This window comes from Marmota monax, unplaced genomic scaffold, assembly GCF_021218885.2.
Source record: "Marmota monax isolate L192 unplaced genomic scaffold, Marmota_monax_Labrador192_F-V1.1 WCK01_AAM20220418_F8-fsc00024, whole genome shotgun sequence".
Classification (NCBI taxonomy): domain Eukaryota; kingdom Metazoa; phylum Chordata; class Mammalia; order Rodentia; family Sciuridae; genus Marmota; species Marmota monax.
The window spans coordinates 2,904,431-2,926,332 of NW_026695224.1; the positions used below are offsets into that span (position 1 = coordinate 2,904,431).

The following is a 21,902-nucleotide window of genomic DNA, read 5'->3' on the forward strand; positions in this document are numbered from 1 at the left end:
TGAAACCCTCAGTAAATTAGCAAGATCCTGCCTGAAAATAAAAAGGTCTGGGAATGTAGCTCAGTATAAGGCACCACTGGTTTCAACTCCTAGTACCACCCCCCTCCAAAAAAGAACTTTTGCATCTATACTCATGAAAGTCTTCTGTTTGAAGTTTTCCTTTTTGGCCTCAGTACTACAAAACACCCAAACAAATGAAGTCCACACAGTAGTCCTTTTTGGTACTGTCTTTGGTTTTAACATCAGGGTAACATTAGCCACAAATGGGTTAGGAAGTGTTCTCTCTCACATTTCCTGGAAAAAAAAATATGTAAAACTGAGGTTAATTCTTTGTGAAACATTTAATAGAATTCTCAGTGAAACAAGTATGCCTAGAGAGTTCTTTTATGTCCATTTTAAAATTCATTCAATTTCCAGGGGCTGGGGCATAACTCAGTGTTACAGCACTTGTTTAATTCCTGGGAGGCCCTAGGTTTAATACCCAGCACCAATAAACCAACCAACCAACAAACCCATCCAATTTTCTTAATAACTTCAAGTTATCTAAATGATCAGTTTTACATGGGGCAAAGTCATGGCAGTTTGCCATTTTTGAGAATTGGTCCATTTCAACTGAGTTGCTAAATTTATGTATGCAAAGCTGTAGTATTTCCTTATCTTTTAAATGTCTGAAGATTCTGCAGTGAAAATGTTTCATCCCTGATAAACTCGTGTTTTATGTTGCAAGAGGTTTTTCAATTTTATTGATCTTATCAAAGGGGTTAATTGGTTTTTCTCTCTTGTTTGCTTTCAGTTTCATCAACATCTGCTCTTAAATTTATTATATTTCCCTACTTCTGCTTGCTTTAGGCCTATATCACTCTTATTTTTCAAATTCACTGACACGGAAGCTTAGATTATTGAGACTTCTTTTCTTGCACTGACATGTTATATATTTCCCTTTCAGCACTGCTTTAGCAGTACCCCAGTGTTTTGATGAGTTGCCTTTTTATTGTCATTTAGTTCAGTGCACTTTTACAAACTTCCCTTCAGGGGCTGGGGGTATTAGTCGTGGAGTGCTTGCTTAACATGCATGATGCTTTGGTTGTTAACTCCCTGCACCACGAAAAAAGAACTCGCATATCTAGAAGATCCATGTTTAAAAAAAGATAAATAAAACGAAAGTGAGAACTTCATTGACCCATAAATTATTTGAAGTGTGTTGTTTAGTTTCCAAGTATTTAAAGATTTTCCTGTTATCTCTGTTGTTTTGGTTATTTTGTGGTCAGAACATTCTTTATGACTCAGTCTTTTAAATTTATTGAGATTTATTTTATGGCTAGGACAAAGCTTATCTTGATGGTTCTGTGGATGCTTGAAAAAAACATGTATTCCACTGTTGTTGAGTAGTAATTCTGTAAATATCAAATACAATCTTGTTGGTTGATGGTGTTAGCAAGTTCTTCTGTACCCTTGCTGACCGACCTTTCCTTTAATGGGTCTTAATTGTTGAGAAAAGGGTGACGAAGTCTCCAAACACAACTGTGGATTTGTCAATTTCTCCTTTCAGTTCTCTCAGTTTTTGTTAGAAATATTTTGCATTTTGTTACACATTTAACATGTCACATGTCTTCTTAGTGAACTGACTGTCTTATCATTATTATAATAGCTTCCTTATCTCTGGGAATTTTCTTTGCTCAGAAGTCTACTTTGTCTGATGGTCACACTGCCACTCTTTTTTTTTTTTCCTTCCAGTACTGGGCGTCAAGCTCAGGACTTCAATCATGCTAAGCAAATTAGTCTCTACCACTGAACTGCATCCCTAGCCTTACCTTTTTAATTAATGTTTACATGGTGTATTTCCCCCCTTTTTACTTTATTTTTTAATACTGTAATATTCTTTGTAATATTCATTTCAGTTATGGCTTCTTTTATTTTTATCTATATTATTTTTTTAAATGAGTTTCTTCAAAACATTCGTTTGGTTATGTGTTTTTAATCCACCCTGACAACTTTTAATTGGTGTACTGAGGCTATTTACTTTTAATACAATTATTGGGAAGTCTGGAATTAAGTCTTTTTGGGGTGGTGGTGGTGGGGGGTGTCAGACCTAGAGATTTTATTATTTTATTTTTTTGCATATGATTCTTATTTTATTCCTCCAGCTAATGGAGATAGTATGCCTTGAGTATAACACAACACTATTAAAGCAATAAAAAGCAGTAAAGCAGTCATAATTTGATTTTATTATTATTTTTTTAAATACACAATAGAATGCATTACGATCCTTACTACACATATAGAGCACAATTTTTCGTTCCTCTGTATATAAAGTATGTTCACGCCAATTTATGCCACCATACATATACTTTTTTTCAATACAATTCTTAATACACATATATATCACAATTTTTCATATCTCTTTTTGTATATAAGGTATGCTGACACCCAATTCAAGTCTTACTATATGTACTTTGTATAATGATGACCATCACATTCCACCATCCTTGCTATTTTTGTATTTTATTTACAGACAGGATTTCACTGAGCTGCTTAGTACTTTGCCATCGATGAGGCCGCCTTGAATTCGAGATCCTCCTGTCTCAGCCTCCTGAGCTGCTGGGAACATAAGTGTTTGCCACCATGCCCGGCAAGCCTACCATTTTATTTGCTGTTTGTCCACACATCTTATTTCTGTTTTCCCTATTTCCTCTTGCATTATATGAACATGTTCTAGTATTATAATTCCTTGGATTTTACTAAACTTATTTATATAGTCTTTCTAGTGATCACACTAGCGATTACAATATATGTATTTAAATTTCAAAAGTACACATAGAATTAATATTCTGTCATTTTAAGGAGTGTATAAAAATGTTACAGACCTGGGGGAAAACTGCCTATTCCAAGGGCTAATTCTTAGGGGTGGTGAAAAGCTTGTGTAGAGCATACCTTTCAGGTGCAGAATGCCCAATTTAGTATCCCATACCCATCTACCTCCTTAACTAATGCTTACATACCAAGCAAGTGTTTCCCTTGCCTTAAATCAAGCCAGGGTCAGAAGTCAGACAACTAGAATAGTCCTTATAAAGGCCTGATACTTATTCACACAAGCCAATTCCTGTTTATCCCCTGTTCTGCTTTCCTCATGGAAAGCCCAATAAGGGCTGTGGCCCAGCCTTACCCATTGCCTCTTTGCTTTTGCCCCTTGACCCAAGGTCTGATGTTTCCCTTGTCACCCTGCTGGTGTGGCAGCTCCCTTTTCTTGACCTGTGTATCCTCACTCAGTCACCTCCACAAATTCAAACACTTGGGCACAAAATTTAGGACACATGTAGTTATACAGTTTCCTTTAATCCTTGCTACCTTTCCTCTTTCTTCCCTTTATGTTTTTTTTTTTTTTAAATATTTATTTATTTATTTTAATTCTCGGCGGACACAACATCTTTGTTTGTATGTGGTGCTGAGGATCGAACCCGGGCCGCACGCATGCCAGGCGAGCGCGCTACCGCTTGAGCCACACCCCCAGCCCCACTTCCCTTTATGTTATACATGTTTCATTTATGTGTTTAAATTTGAAACCTCGTCAGACCATGGTTGTATTTTTTGTTTTAATGAATCAAATTCATGTTAAAGAAGTCAAGAAGCAAAGTGACTTAGTACATTTACCCAGATATTTGCCATTTGTCTCTATAGAATTTCCTTTAGCAACTCTTTTGGGGCAGTGTTGGTAATAATTTTCCTTCAACTGAATTCCTTTATATCCCTTTTACTTTTGAAAGATAACTTCACTGAACAAAGAATCCTGGGTTAAAAGTTCTTTTCTTTCATCATTTAAAAAATATTGTGTCACTTCCTTCTGGCTTCTGTGGTTTCTGATAAGAACTCTATAGTCATTTTAGTTATGGGTCCCTAACAAACAATGCATTTTCTCTCAATGTTTTCATTATTTTCAATTTGTCTTTGATTTTCAGGAGTGTTTACTGTACATGTTCACCAAGCTTCTTGTATTAGTATCTTTTACCAAATCTGGGAAATCTTTAGCAATTATTTCTTTAAATACCTTTTATTCAGATTAGATGTTTTCTGTTTTATCTTCAAGCTCACTGACTTTTTCCTGTTATCTCCATTATAAAATTAAGTTCAGGACTGGGGATGTTGTTCAGTTGTAGCATACTTTCCTAGCATATGTGAGGCTCTGAGTTCAACACTCAGTACTTTAATTAATTAATCAACTACCAAAATAAATAAAATTGAGCTCATCCAGTAAGTTTTTATTAAGGTTATTCCATTTTTCAGTTCTAAATTTACCACTTGGTTTTTCTTTTATATGTTATTTCTTTGCTGAAACCTTGTTTTTCTATTAATTTTTCAAGAGTCTTTGTGATTGCCTATTAGAGAATTTTTATTGTAGATATTTTACTCTTTGTCAAAAGATTAAAGCCAGGCCTTGTGGCACATGCTTGTAATCCCAGCAGCTGGGGAGACTGAAGGAAGAGGATCATGAGTTCAAAGCCAGCCTCAGCAATTTAGCGAGGCCCTAAGCAACTGAGCCAGACCATGTCTCAAAATTAAAAAAAATAGGGCTGGGATTGTGGTAGAGTGCTTGCCTAGCAAGCATGAGACACTGGGTTCAATCCCCAGAACACATTAAAAAATAACAAAATCAAAATAGAAAGGGCTGGGGATGTTGCTCAGTAGTTAAGTGCCCGTTCAATTCCCTGTAAACCCCTCTCCATCCCCAAAAGATTCCAACACCTGGTTAAAATTGCAATTTTCACTTTTCTATGTTCATATGTGAAATGCACCACCAGTGAAACTCCATATCATGTACAACTACAAGACTGAGATCCTAATTAAAATAAGTTATACTCCATGTACGTATAATATATCAGAATATACTCTACTGTCATGTATACCTAAAAAATAATTTTGAATTTTCAAAAATGCACACCTGTAAGTCCAGCAATTTGGGAGGTTAAAGCAAGATTATAAGCCTTGGCAACTCTGTGAGACCCTGGCTCAAAATTTAAAAATTAAAAATGACTGGGGATGTAGCTCTGTGGTAGAGCATCCCTGGGTTAAATCCTGGAAAAAAAAAAAAAAGTTGAGATTTTCCTGGTTCTTTATTTACCAACTATTTCTTTACTATTCATTTTTTACTTTATGGTATGTGTTTCAATTTTAGGAATGCTAACACTTTGTTTTAACAGATAATTAATCTAGTAAGATTCAGGCTGCAAGCTGCAACCTATTCTTTGTGAGTTTTGGTTACAATGTCAGCTTAGTTTCTAAACCCTTTTGTGATGCTATCTGTATCTGCCCCACATGTGTGTCTCTAGTCTATGATTTAGATGGTGGCCATAGTGTTTGCTCAGTCCTCAAGAGCCTTTCTAGAGCTGATAAAGAGCATATACATGCACATATAGCTTAAGGAAGGGCCTAGGGTCATAATTTTAGGGCCAACTTTCCTGAGCTCCTTCCACTCTGCAATCTCCTTGGTACTTTGGTTTCCTGGGGTTATTCTTTTGGTAATTGAGCCAGAAAGTTTGGGTTTTGATTATCCCACTCTAGCTTGCACTTCTAAAACTGTCCCTGGATCCATCTAGAAGACCCAGAAAGATAAAAATCAATAGAGCCTGACCCCACAACTGCAACCAGAGAAAAGGTTCTCCTCCCTAAGAATTTTGGCTCTTACAAACTCCCATCACCACAATACCACCAGAGGACTGATGGGGGCTGGTGTTCATGAGTATGGAGAAAAGGTGGAAAAGAAACACATAAGGATTTTCTCACTGTAAGTGTTCCCTTTTCTGTCCCTTTAACCCAAACCAGAGGGCTCCTCCCAGGGCACAGTACCCATTTCCACTTCCAGGGTGGGACAGTAACAGGAAAAAATAGTAAACTCATGGTTGGTTTGTTGTTACTTTTCATTCTGGTATTTCTTCCCAATCTGTTACTTTTCAGACTCCTCCTTTAAGCTGTTTTCATGCATTCTCTCTAGGTTTTACAGCTGAATTAATTAGGAACTAACAGGGTAGTTACACTGTCTTACCTGTACTAGGATCTTTAGGCTGCCTGCCAATAAAAAGGAGCTATCTGTTCAGCATATGCTAAGTTACTGCCTGAATTCATGTGACTTCTCAAATACTGTTGAGACCAATAAATGCAGACATTGGGATAAGGAAAAGTTTAGTGTGCCACCAGCAACAATTAATTAGTCAAGCTGGAGGGGTACAATTTCTTCTCTAGGTAAAAGACCTTCAAAACAAATGCTCTAAAAGAGGAAGGAAGGAAGGAAGGAAGGGAGGAAGGAAGGGAGGGAGGAAGGAAGGAAGGAAGGAAAGAAGGAAGGAAGGAAGGAAGGAAGGAAAGAAGAAAGAAAAGAAAAGAAAGGAAAGAAAAAAGAAAAACCTGATTCTCTGACCAAGGTAAAGTTCACTTATGAACAGTTTCTGCAGAGACCGAGTGTCCAATTGACATTTCAAATTTACTATGAAACATAAAAACACCCAAATGAAAGAAAGGCTCAGATATGAAAGACAGAAATCAATACCATAAAATAGAATACAAAATAAGGAAAACTGGAAGGAACTATAGGTACATGGGAAAACTCTTGACAAAAATTTAACAGTACTTTCTAACAAATACAAAATTATACTGGATGCATAAAACAGGAATCAGGATGCTAAAAGAAACAAACGAAAAGAGGAGTAAAGGAAAGAATATGATGGCCAGAATCAGTCAACAGGAAAAATGGAAGAAATATTTCCAAAAGTACCATAAAAAGAAACAAACACAGAAGGAAAAAAATGAGAGAAAAGAGGCCTAAGGCTCCCTCTAGGATATTCTAAATTCAAATAACGGCTTTCTAGAAAAGACAGACAACTAATAGAGAACTAACACAAAATCTTTTCCTGAAACTAAAATAAAAATGCATAGTTAGTAAAAAAAAAAAAAAAAAAAATCACATTTAACTTCTTGTAACAAAAGGGCACAGATCCCATCTTGAAAGGATACACAGAGTATCTAATCATTATTGTTTTCAAAAAAAGCCCACAAGGAAAATCCTGGAAGTAGGGTGGTAACAGGATCCAACAACAGAATGACAATCAGAATGGCCCAAATTCTCAATAGCCAATTGTGGATTATCAGAAAAAAATGGGCAGTAATGCATTCAAAGTTATAAGGGAGGTTGTTGCCTATATTCATCACATTACAAATCAAACTTAAAAGGAGATAAAATGCATTTCTTTTTTTTTTAAAAGAGAGAGAGTTTTTAATATTTATTTTTTTAGCTTTCGGCAGCCACAACATCTTTGTTTGTATGTGGTGCTGAGGATCGAACCCGGGCTGCACGAATGCCAGGCAAGCGCGCTACCGCTTGAGCCACATCCCCAGCCCTAAAATGCATTTCTAAACATGCTAAAGGCTCAGAAAATTATTTCCATGGATGCTTTTCTTGGAACACTACTTAACAAAGAAAGGAAGTTGTTAATACTACCCATGAAGAGCATCACGCAGAAACCCAAAGATCCTGGTTGTGCAGCAGACAAGTTAAAGAACTAGTTGATCTGAGGGGGGAAGAAGGCTCTCCCAAACAGAGGACATGAAGAGAATGAATAATGTAAAGATATAACTGTAAAACACTAGCAATATGCATAAAGCAAATTTTACAAGTGGATGAAAGAACAGATAAAAATTCTAGGAAAAATTAATAGCTGTACCAGAAATAAAATATGTTGTACAGTACCTGGTTCTGCACTAATATTTTAATAAATCATGATTTTATAAACCCTGTTCCTTGTTTTACTAGAAAAATAACTATTTGGAGAAAATGGGGGTAGTTTTTGCCTCATCTATCTTAATAGGAAGTGAATAATGCTTAAATTGCACAAGAAATAGCAGTACGTTATCTGGAATTAAAAACAGTAAAAAGTAGCTGCTTCTATCATTCATGTTAACAATATCATCTTAAAGGTAAGAGTAACCACATCACCCATTTTTCCAGTAATATAATTTCTTTTGCTTTCTATTTTACCTTTTTCTTTAACCTCATCTCTACAGTGTCCATCAACTTCCTCCCAGAAAGGTTCCTTAACTGGAGTGTACTTCAGGAGACAGGACCAGAGGCACACTCAAGAGTGCACAATCTTCAAAACTTTTCAGCTTTCCTGGTAAAGTTACCCCTCACTCTTACCCAAAGAATGTTTTCACTTCCAATTTCATTTTCATTTTTCACTCTTCTCACTCTCAGTAGAAGATGTGAATATTTCACCAGAGACTGGAAGTTAGTATGAGTGAATCCCTTCAACTTCCTCTCCATTTGGCACACCACAGCTGCTGGGGAAGCTTAGGCAGGACAGTCTGGGCAATTTAGTGACCCCTATCTCAAAATAAATAAATGAGATTTCTTTCTCCTTCCTTCCATTTCAAAGTCACACCCTTAAATTCTGACTTTCCCCAAGCACCATCACTTTTATTTACCTACTAGCCCTGTGCTGACACATAGGCTTGGGTCTCCCTGATTCCACTGTACTTTCTTCATGCCCCACTTTAAATATATGGGTCCACTCCTATCTCTATCCTTTCATCCTCACACTTTTTGAAACAAGTACCCTAAACTGTATTTTACAGTCAAATCCTGGAAATCTGGATTCTGGCTTATTCAAACTGAAAATTCTTGACTGCTAACAATAACAATGCCAAACCCAAAGACCCCTTTTCTGTACTCATTCTTCTTGGGCGTGACATGTCAAATGACTTGTCCATGACAAGTTCTTTGCACTTCATGTTTATGAGTTACCATGTATGGACACAGATCAACATGACTGCAGCCATCTTGAGTCATAACTGCCATAAGTGCCCTGAGGAACCCTATACCTCACTTTTCCTGCATAACTTCCCAGCAAACCATTAACAGATAAAAACACTAGAGTCATATGTGAAGATTTACAATCAGACCCAAGCTCCAGGGATCCAATGGACTCTGATATTATGTACCGATAAACCAGGTACATCTCTCTATTATGTGGATGCTAACCCACAACAAAGGAAGGGGATAGAAGTTCTCTAGGTTAGACAAAGGGGAATGAAGGAAAGGGAGAGGGGATGGGAACAGGAAAGAAAGCAGAATGAATCGGACGTAACTATCTTACGTACACTGATGAGTACATGAGTAGTGTAACTTCACATCATATATAACCTGAACACTTGACTAGTATGTGTGAGGCACTGGGTTTGATTCTCGGCACCACATATAAATAAAAAAACCAAAGTACATTGACAACTAAAATTATTATTTTTTAAATGAGAAATTATACTCCATGCATAATGTCAAAATATACTATAATGTATATCTAAAAATAATAGAATTTAAAAATAAATATTCACAGATATTAATGCTTTGCTCACTAAATAGGTTGTATTTATTAAAAAATAAAACAAAAAACCAAGATAAATCAGGTACATTCTATCCTGGGTGAAATTCCTTTTGTCCTAACCCATAAATATACCCTTCTTTCTGGCCCAAATTTTGAGTATCCAATTGGTCTTTCTTTCATCTACAAGCTTCTCTCAGTCCCCCATTAAATGGCCCTGTGCAATCCAAGATGAGCCTGCCTCTCTTTCTTAGGTCTCACTACACCATGAAGTCAGCTCTCATACTGACTGACTGGGTTTTCTGGAACATACCACTAGTTGTCTTTACTTTCTCTCTTTCTATTCCCAAATCCTTTGCTGTCTTTTTCTACTATTTCTTAAATGTAGATATTTCCCCCAAATTCTCTCCTGGTCCTTTCTCTTAACTATATTCTGACCCTTCAAACTCCAATCCTCACTTTCACTGTTCTGGTGAAAACTCCATATCTGAACCTCTAGCCTTTTAACACTTTGCTAGGCTGAAAGATACCCCCTGGGCATTTCTACCTGATTCTCCCTCTTCCCAACCCTCCCAGTGCCTCAAACCTAGGTTTGAAACAGATCTCACTCTAGTTGGGGATGTAGATCAGTGGGGTACAGCCCTTGCCTAGAATGCATGAGGCCCTGGGTTCCACCCCCTGTACCAAACACCCCCCACCCCACCCCCCAATCCCCGCCAAACAAACACACAAAACGGATCTCTCATCCTTGGTCCAAGTTTCTTTTCAATGACAGTCATTTAAGCGTCGTGCAAACACTGCAACCAACTCTAAACTCTTCTTTCTACTTGCCAGTTTTGTCATACTCCAATCCCTTTGTTATAACATCAAAGTTATTTCTGGAAGTATACCCATTTCACTTCCTTGCTCAAAAACTTTCTCAAACTTCTCCCTGTGCAGGATTCATGTTGAAGATCCTTAGAACCGTATTAAAAGACCCTGTGGCTTGGACTAACAAGAGTGTTTTATTTTGCAGTCTGATTTAACTTTTTGTTCCTTGTGTTCTTATCCAAAGATATGTTTGGAGACAGCTAGGAAGTATGTGTATTAACCTCTGTTCTAAACACAAAAATATCTTATTAAACTCTTCTAGGCTGTTAATTGATAAAGGGTGAGGATTGACCTTGGTCATTTAATTCAGTGGTTCTCAAGCAGGGTGATTTCACTCTTCCTGGGGCATTTGGCAATGTCAGGGGACATTTCTGTTTTTCACAACTGAGGGGATTTTTCCTGGCATTTAAAGAGTAGAAACCATCAGGTTCAGTGCCACATGCCTGTAATCCCAGCATCTTAGGAAGCTGAGGCAGAAAGAATCACAATTTCAATGCCAGCTTCAGCAACTTAGTGAGACTGTGTCCCAAAATAAAAAGTAAAAAGGAGCTGGGGGTATGGCTCAGTGGTTAAGCATCCCTTAGTTCAATCCTGAATACCAAAAAAGGAGGGGAGGGGAAAGAGTAGAGGCCAGAGATGCTACTGAACATCCTGGATTGCTCAATACAATCCCCACAACAAAAATTATCTGGGTCAGCTGGGTGGCGTATGCTTAGAGGACTTCAAGTTCAAAGCCAGCCTCAGCCACTTAACAAGGCCCTAAGCAACTCAGTAAGACTCTGTCTCTAAATAAAATTTTAAAAAGGGATGGGGATGTGGCTCAGCAGTAAAGCGGCCCTGGGTTCAATCCCTGAAAATCCCCTCCCCGCAATTATCTGGTTCAAAATGCCAATAGTGCTACTGTTAAGAAACCCTGAACAAATCAATACATAGCTCTAACAAATACATGTCAGAAGAGGAATTAGGAGGTTTGGGAACACAGACCAACATCCAGCCTTTAATCAAAGACATGGTTAAATATTGGTTGAGAGAGGCCAAAATGACAAAAAGGTGTGTTTCATTTTAATAGTTTGTATAACATTGAGAAAAAAATCATCAAAACTTCTATAAGGCAATTGCCATTAAGCACTATCTTTGTATTACCCCCAAATCATTAACTCTTTAGGAAATATACTCTTGTATACTTCCACTTATTACGATATACCACTTACTACAAACATTATCTGAACTGTAAAGCTGGACCTTACTAAATGAGACTTCTGTCCCACCGAGATGCCAACTATGCATCTGGTAGAAAAAATAAGTTTATGGTCTCTGGTTGTAGCTCAGTGGCAGAGCACTTGCCTAGCACATGTAAGGCACTGAATTTTGATCCTCAGACCAAATAAAAATAAATGTTAAAAAATAAGTTTATGATTTCATTATATTATAAGCAATTAGCCAAATGTGCTATCTAACTGAGCAATTTTATTCCAATGATCTTGTTTTAGTACTGATAAATACTGATTCTCAAATCCTCTTCGAATCACTTTTACATTCCTGCTGGTTCCCTCATTCATAAGTTACCTGAGTGACTGAAAGCATGCTTATAACTTTGAAAGCTTTGTAGGACCCAGTTCTCAATTCTACTTACCTGTTGGAGCTATTAAACTGAATGGTCCAAGAAGGGCACACTCATTGTGTGTTTAAACCCAAGTGTGTCTAACTTTGGCTCCCTGAGCCAGTCCCAAGTAGGGAGTGAATTTTACTTTTGTTGCTTCCCTATTGCTTTCTTTTCTTCTGATACTACATATCGCCCAGGCTAGTCTCAAGTAAACCTCCTGCGCTGACCTCCCCAGTGCTACAGGAATGCTCCTTATGTTCCTTTCTACATTGGCCCAGGGACCAGTGCACAGGGGATCACTAGGTTATTCCCAAATGCACACTTCATATATATAAATCTGGTCGGTGCATGGCTGATAATTTACCTCTACTAGCAATCTAATAGAAAAGAGTCAATTTTCAGTCAGGTCAAGTGACTGAGAAAGTCCAGTTTGGGGTATGTACCTCAGGGATACAGCACTTGCTTAGCATGTTCAAAGGAGGATCTGGGTTCAAGAAGAAGAGAAAGGAATAAAAGAAAAGAAAGGATGGATGGAAAAAAAGATAAGAACTGTGGTCTTGGTCATTTCTGTTTGTGCAAGAACATGTCTTAAGGCCAATGAAATAGCTTTTATGAAATCTCAACCAGTTAGTTATGTGTTTTTAAATTAGTTTTGAACTGTAGCTAAGGTTATAGAATCCAAGCTGAAGGCTCTCTTCATATTTGTGACTATAAATGAGAAGAGCCTTTATTTTCCATGATGTGAATGTGAAGTATATTCCTTTCTCTGGGCACTAGTTAATAAATTATCAAGTTTTATAAAGAACTTGTTTTCGAATTGGCTGATAGAAAATAACAAGCCTTTATATGAATCTCCACCATGAATCTCATTGTGATTATAAGTGGGTACAATTTTATTTCTAAAATTCCTAATAAACAAATAAGCTAAACATCTAATACTTTAAATATGTTTGTCTTTTAAGAGCAAAAAACCAAAACCAAAACTCTCAGAAGCTCATACTGCTTCAAAATCTTTTTTAAAGAAACAAATTCAGCCAGGCACATACTTGTAACTCCAGATACTCAGGAGGCTGAAGTAAGAGATCTTAAGTTTGAGACCAGCCTGGGCAATTTAGTAAGACCCTGTCTCCAAAAATGAATGAATGAATGAATGATAAATAAAGGTGGGCTAGGGATACATGTAGCTCAGTGGTAGAACACTTGCTTTAGCATGCTTGAGGCCCTGGGTTAAACCCACATACACAAAAAGAATAACCACTGGACATTATGATTACAAGTGGGCACAATGAACAAAGATTACAAAAACCCCTAAAAGAAAGGTTGCATGATTCTTCAATGTCATACCAGACTGCTGTCTAGCAGGTCCAACCACAGATTACTTCATACTCCAGGACAAAACTGTCCAATAAAACTTTTTGCAATGATGGAAATGTTTTATACCTGCAGTAGCCACCAGTTACATGTGGCAACTAAGCATTGAAATTCAACCAAGGAACTGAATATTCAATTTCAATAAATTTTAATTCATTTCAATTTAAGCAGCCCCATGTGCTAGGGGCCACCATTTTGGATAGTATAAGTCCAACTTGGAAAATTTTTGTACAGCCTTTGAAAAAATCTTTTTACATTTTTAAAGGGCTGTGAAAGTAAAAACAAAGAACATGATACAAATTTTTAAATACTTATTAGCTGGTTCTTTACAGAAAAAAGTTTGCTGATGTATGATTTAGAAGGATGTATTTTTGTTTGACATACTACTCATAAAGTAAGCTTCAGAAACTGTGAAATTACGTTAATTTGTAGATTTTTGTCCAATATTGACACAGATAATTTCTGAATCCAAAGATTATGGTTTCATTATCCTATAGAACATTCCTGCTGGTTCCCTCATTCATGAGTTACCTGAGTGACTGAAAGCATGCTTATTACTTTGAAAGCTTTGGTATCCAATCTAGCAATCTTTTTAAAAAAAAAAAAAATTTTTTATAGTTATAGTTGGACAGAATGCCTTTATGTTATTTGTTTATTGTTATGTGATGCTGAGGATCAAACCCAGTTCCTCACATGTGCTAGGCAAGCGCTCTGCCACTGTGCTACAGCCCCAGCCCCCAATCTAGCAACCTTATTCCAATATTCTTTCTTTCTTTATTTTGTGGTGCTGGGGATTGAACCCAGGGCCTTGTGCATGCTAGCTAACATTCTTTTTTCAATACTCATATTATTTCCTCCAATGCTCCTTGAGCCAGTTTTCTTATTCAGCTGGTTCCTTCAAAACAAGCTAAATAAATGTTTTATATAGGCTAACTTTATATTTTTAGGACCTATATGTTTTTGCCGTGCTGGAGATTAAACCCAGGATGGTTGGAAAGCACCCTACATCTCTAGCCGTTCTTTTTATTTTGAGACAGTTTCTCACTAAGTTGCCCAGGCTGGCCTCAAACTTGTGATCTTCCTGCCTCAGACTTAAATAAAATGCTGCTTTCATATTAAATAACTGATTTTTTAAAAATTTAATTACGCTAAGGATTTCCCTCCTATTATTTTGTTTTGAAATTTAAGACTGCTAAACTTCCACAATCATGTCAATTTAGTAAAAAGTCAGCACTATACAAGATGTGGTCCTTAATTTAAACAAAACCCTACAATACTGGCTGGGAAGTGAATAGGGAAGAGGAAACTACAGTCATGAGTAATGGCTTTTGACCCCAGCAGTAACAGTGTGAGTATCCCATATTTCAACATTCCGGTATAACCCCAAAATACTAACCATAAAAAGAGACCGAACCAACCACTGTTTCTTAAGAAGATTATTTTCATAACTATATTGAGTTAAAAAAAAAAAAAAGATCATTCTAGGAAATGCAAAGGACACCGCCCTTCTTTCTGGTAAAATCAAAACAAAAGCTCCAGGGACATTAACTAGTATTACATCTCTGAAGTATTTCCTCCATGAACAAATCTACCGTTCATTCATGAACCAGCTATCGAGGTCTCCCAACAAAAAAGGAAATGAAACAACACAAAGTCAACTTTAACCCTCTGAAGTCAGTAGAGTAATAGGCCACTTCGGAGTGCATCACATTTTTCATCAGGGCACCCTGTACAATTTAGTGGTCTTAAGTTTAAGGCCAGCCTGGGCCTTAAAGAGGCCCTATTTCAAAATAAAATTGAAAAAAAAAAAAAAAGGGTGCGGGGGTGCAGGCTGGGGATGTAGCTAGGTAGCAGAGTGCTTGCCTAGCATGTGTAAGGCTCTGGGTTCAATTCCCAGTACCACAAAAAGTGTATTTTTTTTTCATTCTTATCTTTATTCCCTTACTCTACAAATATATAAGTAAAAACTCAATTGGGTAAAGGTCAATTACCACTCCTTCTTAAGACTCTTTCCCTTTTTCTTTTCTTCACAAAAATGGATTGGATGTTGTCTATCTTAGCAAAGTTTCAATGTTTTAAGACTATTAGTCTTCCCCATTCCTCTCCTAGAGTTCTCTAGGCTTGTGCTCAGGGTATGCTTGTGATGTCTACTCATTTCCATGAAGTAATACTTCTAAGAAAACATCAACTGAAGGGCAGCTATGTTAGCAAATTCTGCTGCCTAAAGGTTCAGGGACACTATATACAATAAGCAGCCATGGTACTTACTTTCAGTTACTATACTTGTTAATCTCTAGGCCAGGGTACTGTCTCACTAACTTTTGCATTCAATTTTTTACTATGAACTCCTGATCTCAGCACTGCATTATCTTCAGATACCTCATACTTCCACCTCCTTTCTCTCCTCACTGCTCTAAGATGAAAGGAACATTTTCACTTTACCCATGACCAGAAGCAACCCTGGTGCTCAGAATTCCTTCACATCCAAGATTCTAATCTTTGAAAATTCCTCTGATCATAACCTCCAGAGTTCTTTAACATATATTGAACATGTCCCAGGTACATGACTCTAAGGCTAGAAGGGAACAGGTTTTCTCTCTTCTGCTATTCCCACCATGCAACATACCTTTCTGTTTTTACCTGTCTTGTTCTAGCCCCCAAAAGATGACCATCCAAAAACAATTCCTGGGCCCCATTTGGCCTTGCTCAATTGCACTTTAGACCCCTTTGCCTCTAGTCTGTGTACTGGCATCACTAACCCCAAAATGGGGAAAACACTGCCATTAGAAAGTTTCTGGATGGCTGAGTGCGCATGCCCCTAATCCCAGCAAGTAGGACAGCTGAGACAAGAGGATCTCAAGTTGGAGGCCAGCCTCAGCAACTTAGCAAGACCTTAAGTCACTTAGCGAGATTCTGTCTCAAAAATAAAAAGGCTGGGGATGTAGTTCAGTGGCAAAAATCTTCAGTATTAAAAAAAAAAAAAAGAAAAGAAAGCTAGTTTCTGGGTAAAGTGACACTATAAATTCACGATAATTTTGCCTGGCCCTTATTTTAGTCCCATAGTTCTTCTGGTTCTTTCTTTTCCAATGTACTTCCAGCAGTTCCCCTGTACCTACAACGTATATTCAATCTGCTGGGAGCCATTAGCCAAGTAGGTATGACAATTTCCTTGCCAGCGTACCCCATGTTGCAGTGACATTGAATGTAGGTGACCTTGCTCAAGGACCAAGGCGGATTAGGGCGTTCCCGGTTTAGGTTCCAGGTTTAAGATTATTCCTGCTGGGAATAGGGCGTATCCTGCTGCCTGAGTTCCCCTTGAGTTCTCACGGGATTCAGACAGTATATTTTGGGAGACAGAAGCCCAGTGGAGGTGGATTTGGGCAGAGAACGTGGATTTCCCCAGAACGTGTTTGTAGACGGCTGGTGTGAGTTCGGAAATAAAGAGTTGCTGTTTGAATCTACAAGCTGTGTGGTGGCTCGTGATTGTGTGCCCAGCCAGACTGCAGCATTTGTGCCCAGCCAGACTGAGGCACAATCTCTCACCCTCATTCTCTGGGGATGATCTAGCATTTTACTTTACTGAGACAGTACTGTAGGCCATTAGGGCTTTCAAGTGCCCTCTTCTCCAAGCCCAAAAAACCAAAAACTAAAAGGTGCTAGCTTACTAATCCTGTCTGCTATTAAAGTAGGAATCATAAAAAAGCAGTTCAAAAGCTGAATCTGGTTCACTAACATGTTTTGTTTAGCATGCATAATTGTTTTTAATTTTGCTTTTAACAATATAAAATTTTAAAAAGTATTGATGCAAAATTTTATATAATTCACAGCATGGGTGATTTTAAAAACATAAATTAGTTGCCACTTAAAAAAAAAAAACACACATTAGATTGTACACAATGAAATCTAGACTCCCAAAGGCTTGTGGATAATGAACCTACACGGTGTAACTGTCTGATACTATGCATGAGCATTTGCCCTCTCCTGCAGGGCAGACAGCCTTAGCTCACCAGTTCTTCTGTACTATCCAGTCACTTCCTAGGCTGATTCTCTGTCTGGTACCAGGGAGTGCTAGCTATATTTGTGACTCTCTCATGGAAAAGAAAGTATCTCACTCCCCAGCAGAGATCTCCTCAACAACATCCCTTTCCACCACTGCCTATGAAGAGAATTCCCACACCGCTTTACATCTTTAATCTCTTTCCTTTTGCATGAGGTGGTTACTACCTCCCTTCCTCTCTGAAATTCAATCTCCTTTGCTTCCATTTAGTCTTCTACCACTGACATCAGCTCCCTCTGTGGGCCCCCTGTGGACAATACTCTCTTCTGGTTTTCCTCTCACTTTCATACATTGTCTCTCCAGTCCCTGAAGTAAAGACAGAATGCTATGAAAGTTGCTAAACCTTCTGTACTTATTACAAACCATCAATGGAACACAAGCCCAGAGTGGTGAACACTGAAGCATTTGTAAGAATATTGCTGTCTGCATCACTCATGTTCAGGGGTCTCCACTGTCCACCTGCATGTTAAAAAAATCCATGTTCTTCAGCAGGCCCCAAACACATGTGCCCCACTCCTTTCTACCTCTAACAATTTCCTCCGTACTCTCTCAACACTTAAGGAAACTAATGCAATTACACTCTCATATTCTGTGATTTTTTTTTTTTTGCATTGAGACTTGAACCCAGCCCAGGGCCACTTAACCACTGACCCACATTCCATTTTTTATATTTTGAGACAGGGTCTTGCTAAGTTGCTTAGGGTCTCACTAAGTTGCTGAGGCTGGCTTTGAACTTGTTATCTTCCTGCCTCAGCCTGCTGAATTGCTGGGATTACAGGAATGCATCATGCCTGGCTATTCCTGTGATTTTGTGTGTGCTCTTTCCTCTGCCAGAAACTCAACATCCTCTAGAAAACTCTCATTCATCCTTTAGAACTTAGTTGAGGACAGCAAACCTTCCTTCCTTGTATTACTATAACACCTTGCACTCTTCAACTGCTAGATGTATCACACTGTCCTGTTTGTTTCCATATTTGTCTCCCCTACAAGACTGCAGGCTCCTTGAGGTGAAACAGCAATAGCGAATGCACATGAGCTTTTCTTAAATGTGAACTACCTGGTGAGCCCCACCAACCAACAGGACACACACATCAACCATTCTTCCTGCAACCAGGACTTAAAATCTATCCCTAAATCTCTACATCCACTCAGTTTCAAAATCTGTGAAAAAACTTTACCCACTCCAACAATGCAAACTCTAACTTGGAATGATATTCCTACCACTGTTGGATCTTCCTAATTCTAAAGCAGGCAAATTTTTTCTTCTCAAAATCCTGACTCCCTACTAGATAAAATCTAAGGGTCCTGGCATGGCTCTTGGGTCCCTTGGCATTCATCTCTCCCAGGGGGTCCTTGAGACTTACTACTAAATCAGTCTGGCTTCCAAGCTTTTGCTCATAACCACCTCAATCTGGAATGCAAGTACCTAAAATCTTCCAGGCTCAAAGTCCAAAGCTGGCCACTCTCAGTGCCTTTTTTTGAACTCTGCAGGCACTACCACTTTCTACCAATAGCTCCCAACTTGCCTCTCTCCAGTGAATGAAGGCCTAATTAATCCTCAACATTCTCCTCAAAAATTTGCAAAGGTAGTGAATTAACATTTTAAAAGTAAATCACCAGGTGGGACACGATTTAAATCAGTTCATCTCTTCTTATTCTGATCAGAGACTATACCAGATAATTCTTAGGCAGGGGGGATGTGGCTTAGTGGTATGTGGATGAGGACCCGAGTTGGTTTCCCAGCCCTGCAATAAATAAATAATTAAAACTCTTCTTTACTCTCTTTTCCCTCTCCCCAACCAGTTTCTCAACAGCTAAACTTAAAACACTGTGATGTTAAATCAAGTTGGCTCTCTGTTCTTAACTTTTAAAGTTAAGTTAATGTTTTTTCCTCCAAAAATGTAAAACACACTTCCAAACAATCAAGAACAAAAAAAGCCTGAACATGGCATCAGCTCCTTACTCTGCATCTCAAGGAAGAGAGAAAAAGGATTTCTTACATGTGAGAGAGTTGGACTATGAGGTGACACATGCTATCAAAAGTTATGTAAGATAGAACTTTTCAAATTACTTTATGCTAAACCTGTATGGTAGTAATTGCCAAGAGAACTGCAGTTGGAAGGGCCTGGCAGAATGGGCAGGGCTTTTCCGTATAGCAAAGGGAGTACTTTCTATCCTTGGGCTGCTTTCAGTAAAAGCAGAACCAGGAGTGGGCAAAAACACCCAGCAAGGGCAGAGTCTAGACTACAGTGGAGGTTTAAGTAAAGAGCTGCTATAACAGAAAATTAGGAAAATAAGATGGGGCTGGATTAGTAGGGAGTATTTTCTTAGTTCAAGTTCAGACTGAATGAGCTAGGTGATAGGAGGCTCCAGCAGCTCCCCAGAAAGTGAGGGAGCCATAGAGTAAAGGCATTGAAGCAAGGGAGGGGACACATACCAAAAATGAAGGTCTTAATCACAGCAAAGACAATGGAAAGGAGAATGAATACAGGTAAGATAATTCAGAAACAACAGGAAAGTCAGTCATGTTGAACTTTTCAGCCCTGAGTAGTAGAAATTAGGCAGCTGGGGAGAAAGGAGAGGTATGGGAAGAAATTAGACCAGTTGTACAAAATAGAAAGTCAACTTAATAAGAAATTAGTAGCACAGAAATGCAAACTTGATTCAACACTTACTTTTTAAGATAAGCTATGGAGAAGACTCAACAGTTAAATGTCCTACTGCAGCTTCACAAGTTAAAAAGTAAGCATCTAAGATTTTTGTTGTTAAATCCACGAATGTCAGGACTATTCAGATCTTCAAGAGCACTGTGAAATAGGCAATAAAAGGACCTACTCCCATCCCCAGAGAAATCATTTGAGAGGCAATTATCAAGAACATGGGCTCTGGAAACAAACTCCCTACTTCTGAATATTGCTGCCCTACTATAAATGGGAAAATTTGGAGAAACTCGGGTACCTTGGAGGGTGAAGGGGTTCAGGAAATATCGTTCTTATTTAAGCCACTTTAGTATATTGATTACTTCAAATTGAGAGCACCTGAGGAACAGCATATGAAGGGAGGGGCTTTCTCAGAAGTTTCCTGATCTGACTGAAGGCAAACCTTCCAAAAATGTCCAAATACCGCTATAGAGGAAACCATCACCTAAAACCACAAGCTCCTACTACTCTTGTAGCTCAGGATGCTACAAAACTTCAATCACCTGGCTCTTGTTCCCAATCATACTTTGTGGTACTCCTTTGCATATATGCATGATTAAAAAGGTTTTTCTCCTGCTAATGTGTTTACTGTCAAGTTTATTTCAATTACTCAGCCATCTTTTTGTAGGCTGAATTACAGAACCTCCAGTCGGTAAAAAGCTTTTTTCTCCCCTACACAGGTCGTATTTTGTTTTTGGCTTGGGAAGGGAAGAAAGGAGAGGTATGGGAAGAAGTAGTCTAAAATGCTGATTTAGATACAAGGTGAGTCACCACTTCAAGTTTCAGTTTCCCCAGCTGATAATTTAACAAGAAAAAAGGGAGGACATAAAAAGCTACCTCATTGGATTTTTTTAAAGGGCTGCATTATTCCGTAAGTATTCGGAGTAATGTCTGATATGCAACAACATTATACAAATGTTAGCTGTGCATAACATTAACCCAAGGAATAATATTATTTTAAACATTCTGATTAAATACCCTACTTCTCGACAGTCTCTGAATATTTACTATCACGGTTTTTTCCTGATCCTCAAGAGGGACTGAGACCCTACAAGGTTCAAGAACCCCCTATGGAGGAGGTCTGGATGAAAACAAACACACTGTGAACCTGGAGCTGCGGGCCTTACGCACATCCAGGAGGCGGCTACAGATAACAGGCAACGTTTCCCGGTTAAACACAGTGCCCTGTGCTTTATACCTATCACCCACTTCCATCCGCGCGACAATGCTCCAAGGTAGGTGCTTCCACCGCACCACTTTACCAATAGAGAAACTGAGGCTCCTGGGATTAAACCGCTAGCACAAGGTCACATGGTTGATGTGCCGCGAGAAAGCAATTTTCGCCGGCTCCCAACACTGCGCTCTCAACCTCAGCGCTGGGGTCAGGGTGGGTGGAGGGAGGGAGGGAGGGAGGGGAGACTGGCCCGGCTGAGGCCGCGGGCCAGGCCCGGGAAGGAAGGCGCGCGGGGGCGGAGGCCGAACTCACCTTGGCGCTGTGCACCGCCTCCTGCACCCCGCGGAGCTGTAACCAGATGCGCGCGGGCAGCGGTTCTTCAGCCCCGAGCGCGCCGAGCACCGCCAAGCTCACTCCGAACAGGCCCTCGATTCGGCCGCGACTCCGCTCCAGCAGCGCCGCCTTCTCGGCGGGCGCCGTGAACTCGTCCAGCACCGCCCGGGCCGCCATGGCGGGCGCGGCCTCCCGCGGCGGCTCCGGGGGCCGGCGGCGGCGACGCCCCCTCAGCGTGCTGCCGCTACACCCGAGCCCGTAGGGCGGCGTCGGCCGTCCTCGGCCGACTCGCCCCCACCCCCACCCTCCCGCCTGCAGGCCTGGCTACACCATCCCGCCTCAGTCACCGCAGCTTGGCAACTGCGGACAGCTATCCCCTACGCCCCTTCACCGCCACCACCGCGGGCCGGGCTCCGCCGCCGCGCATGCGCCCCGC

The 21,902-nt window shown here is 39.4% G+C and overlaps 1 protein-coding gene across 2 annotated transcripts in view; it reads right to left on the bottom strand.

The window, feature by feature from the left end:
- Positions 1-21,693, bottom strand: part of N4bp1 (NEDD4 binding protein 1) — a 50,272-nt gene extending 28,579 nt beyond the window's left edge. For both annotated transcript variants that reach the window (XM_046434413.2, XM_046434412.2), the window contains exon 1: positions 21,446-21,693. In XM_046434413.2, the coding sequence (XP_046290369.1) occupies positions 21,446-21,643 (198 nt within the window). In that variant the 5' untranslated portion in view covers positions 21,644-21,693. The remainder of the gene's footprint in view (positions 1-21,445) is intronic.
- Positions 21,694-21,902: the final 209 nt, after the last annotated feature.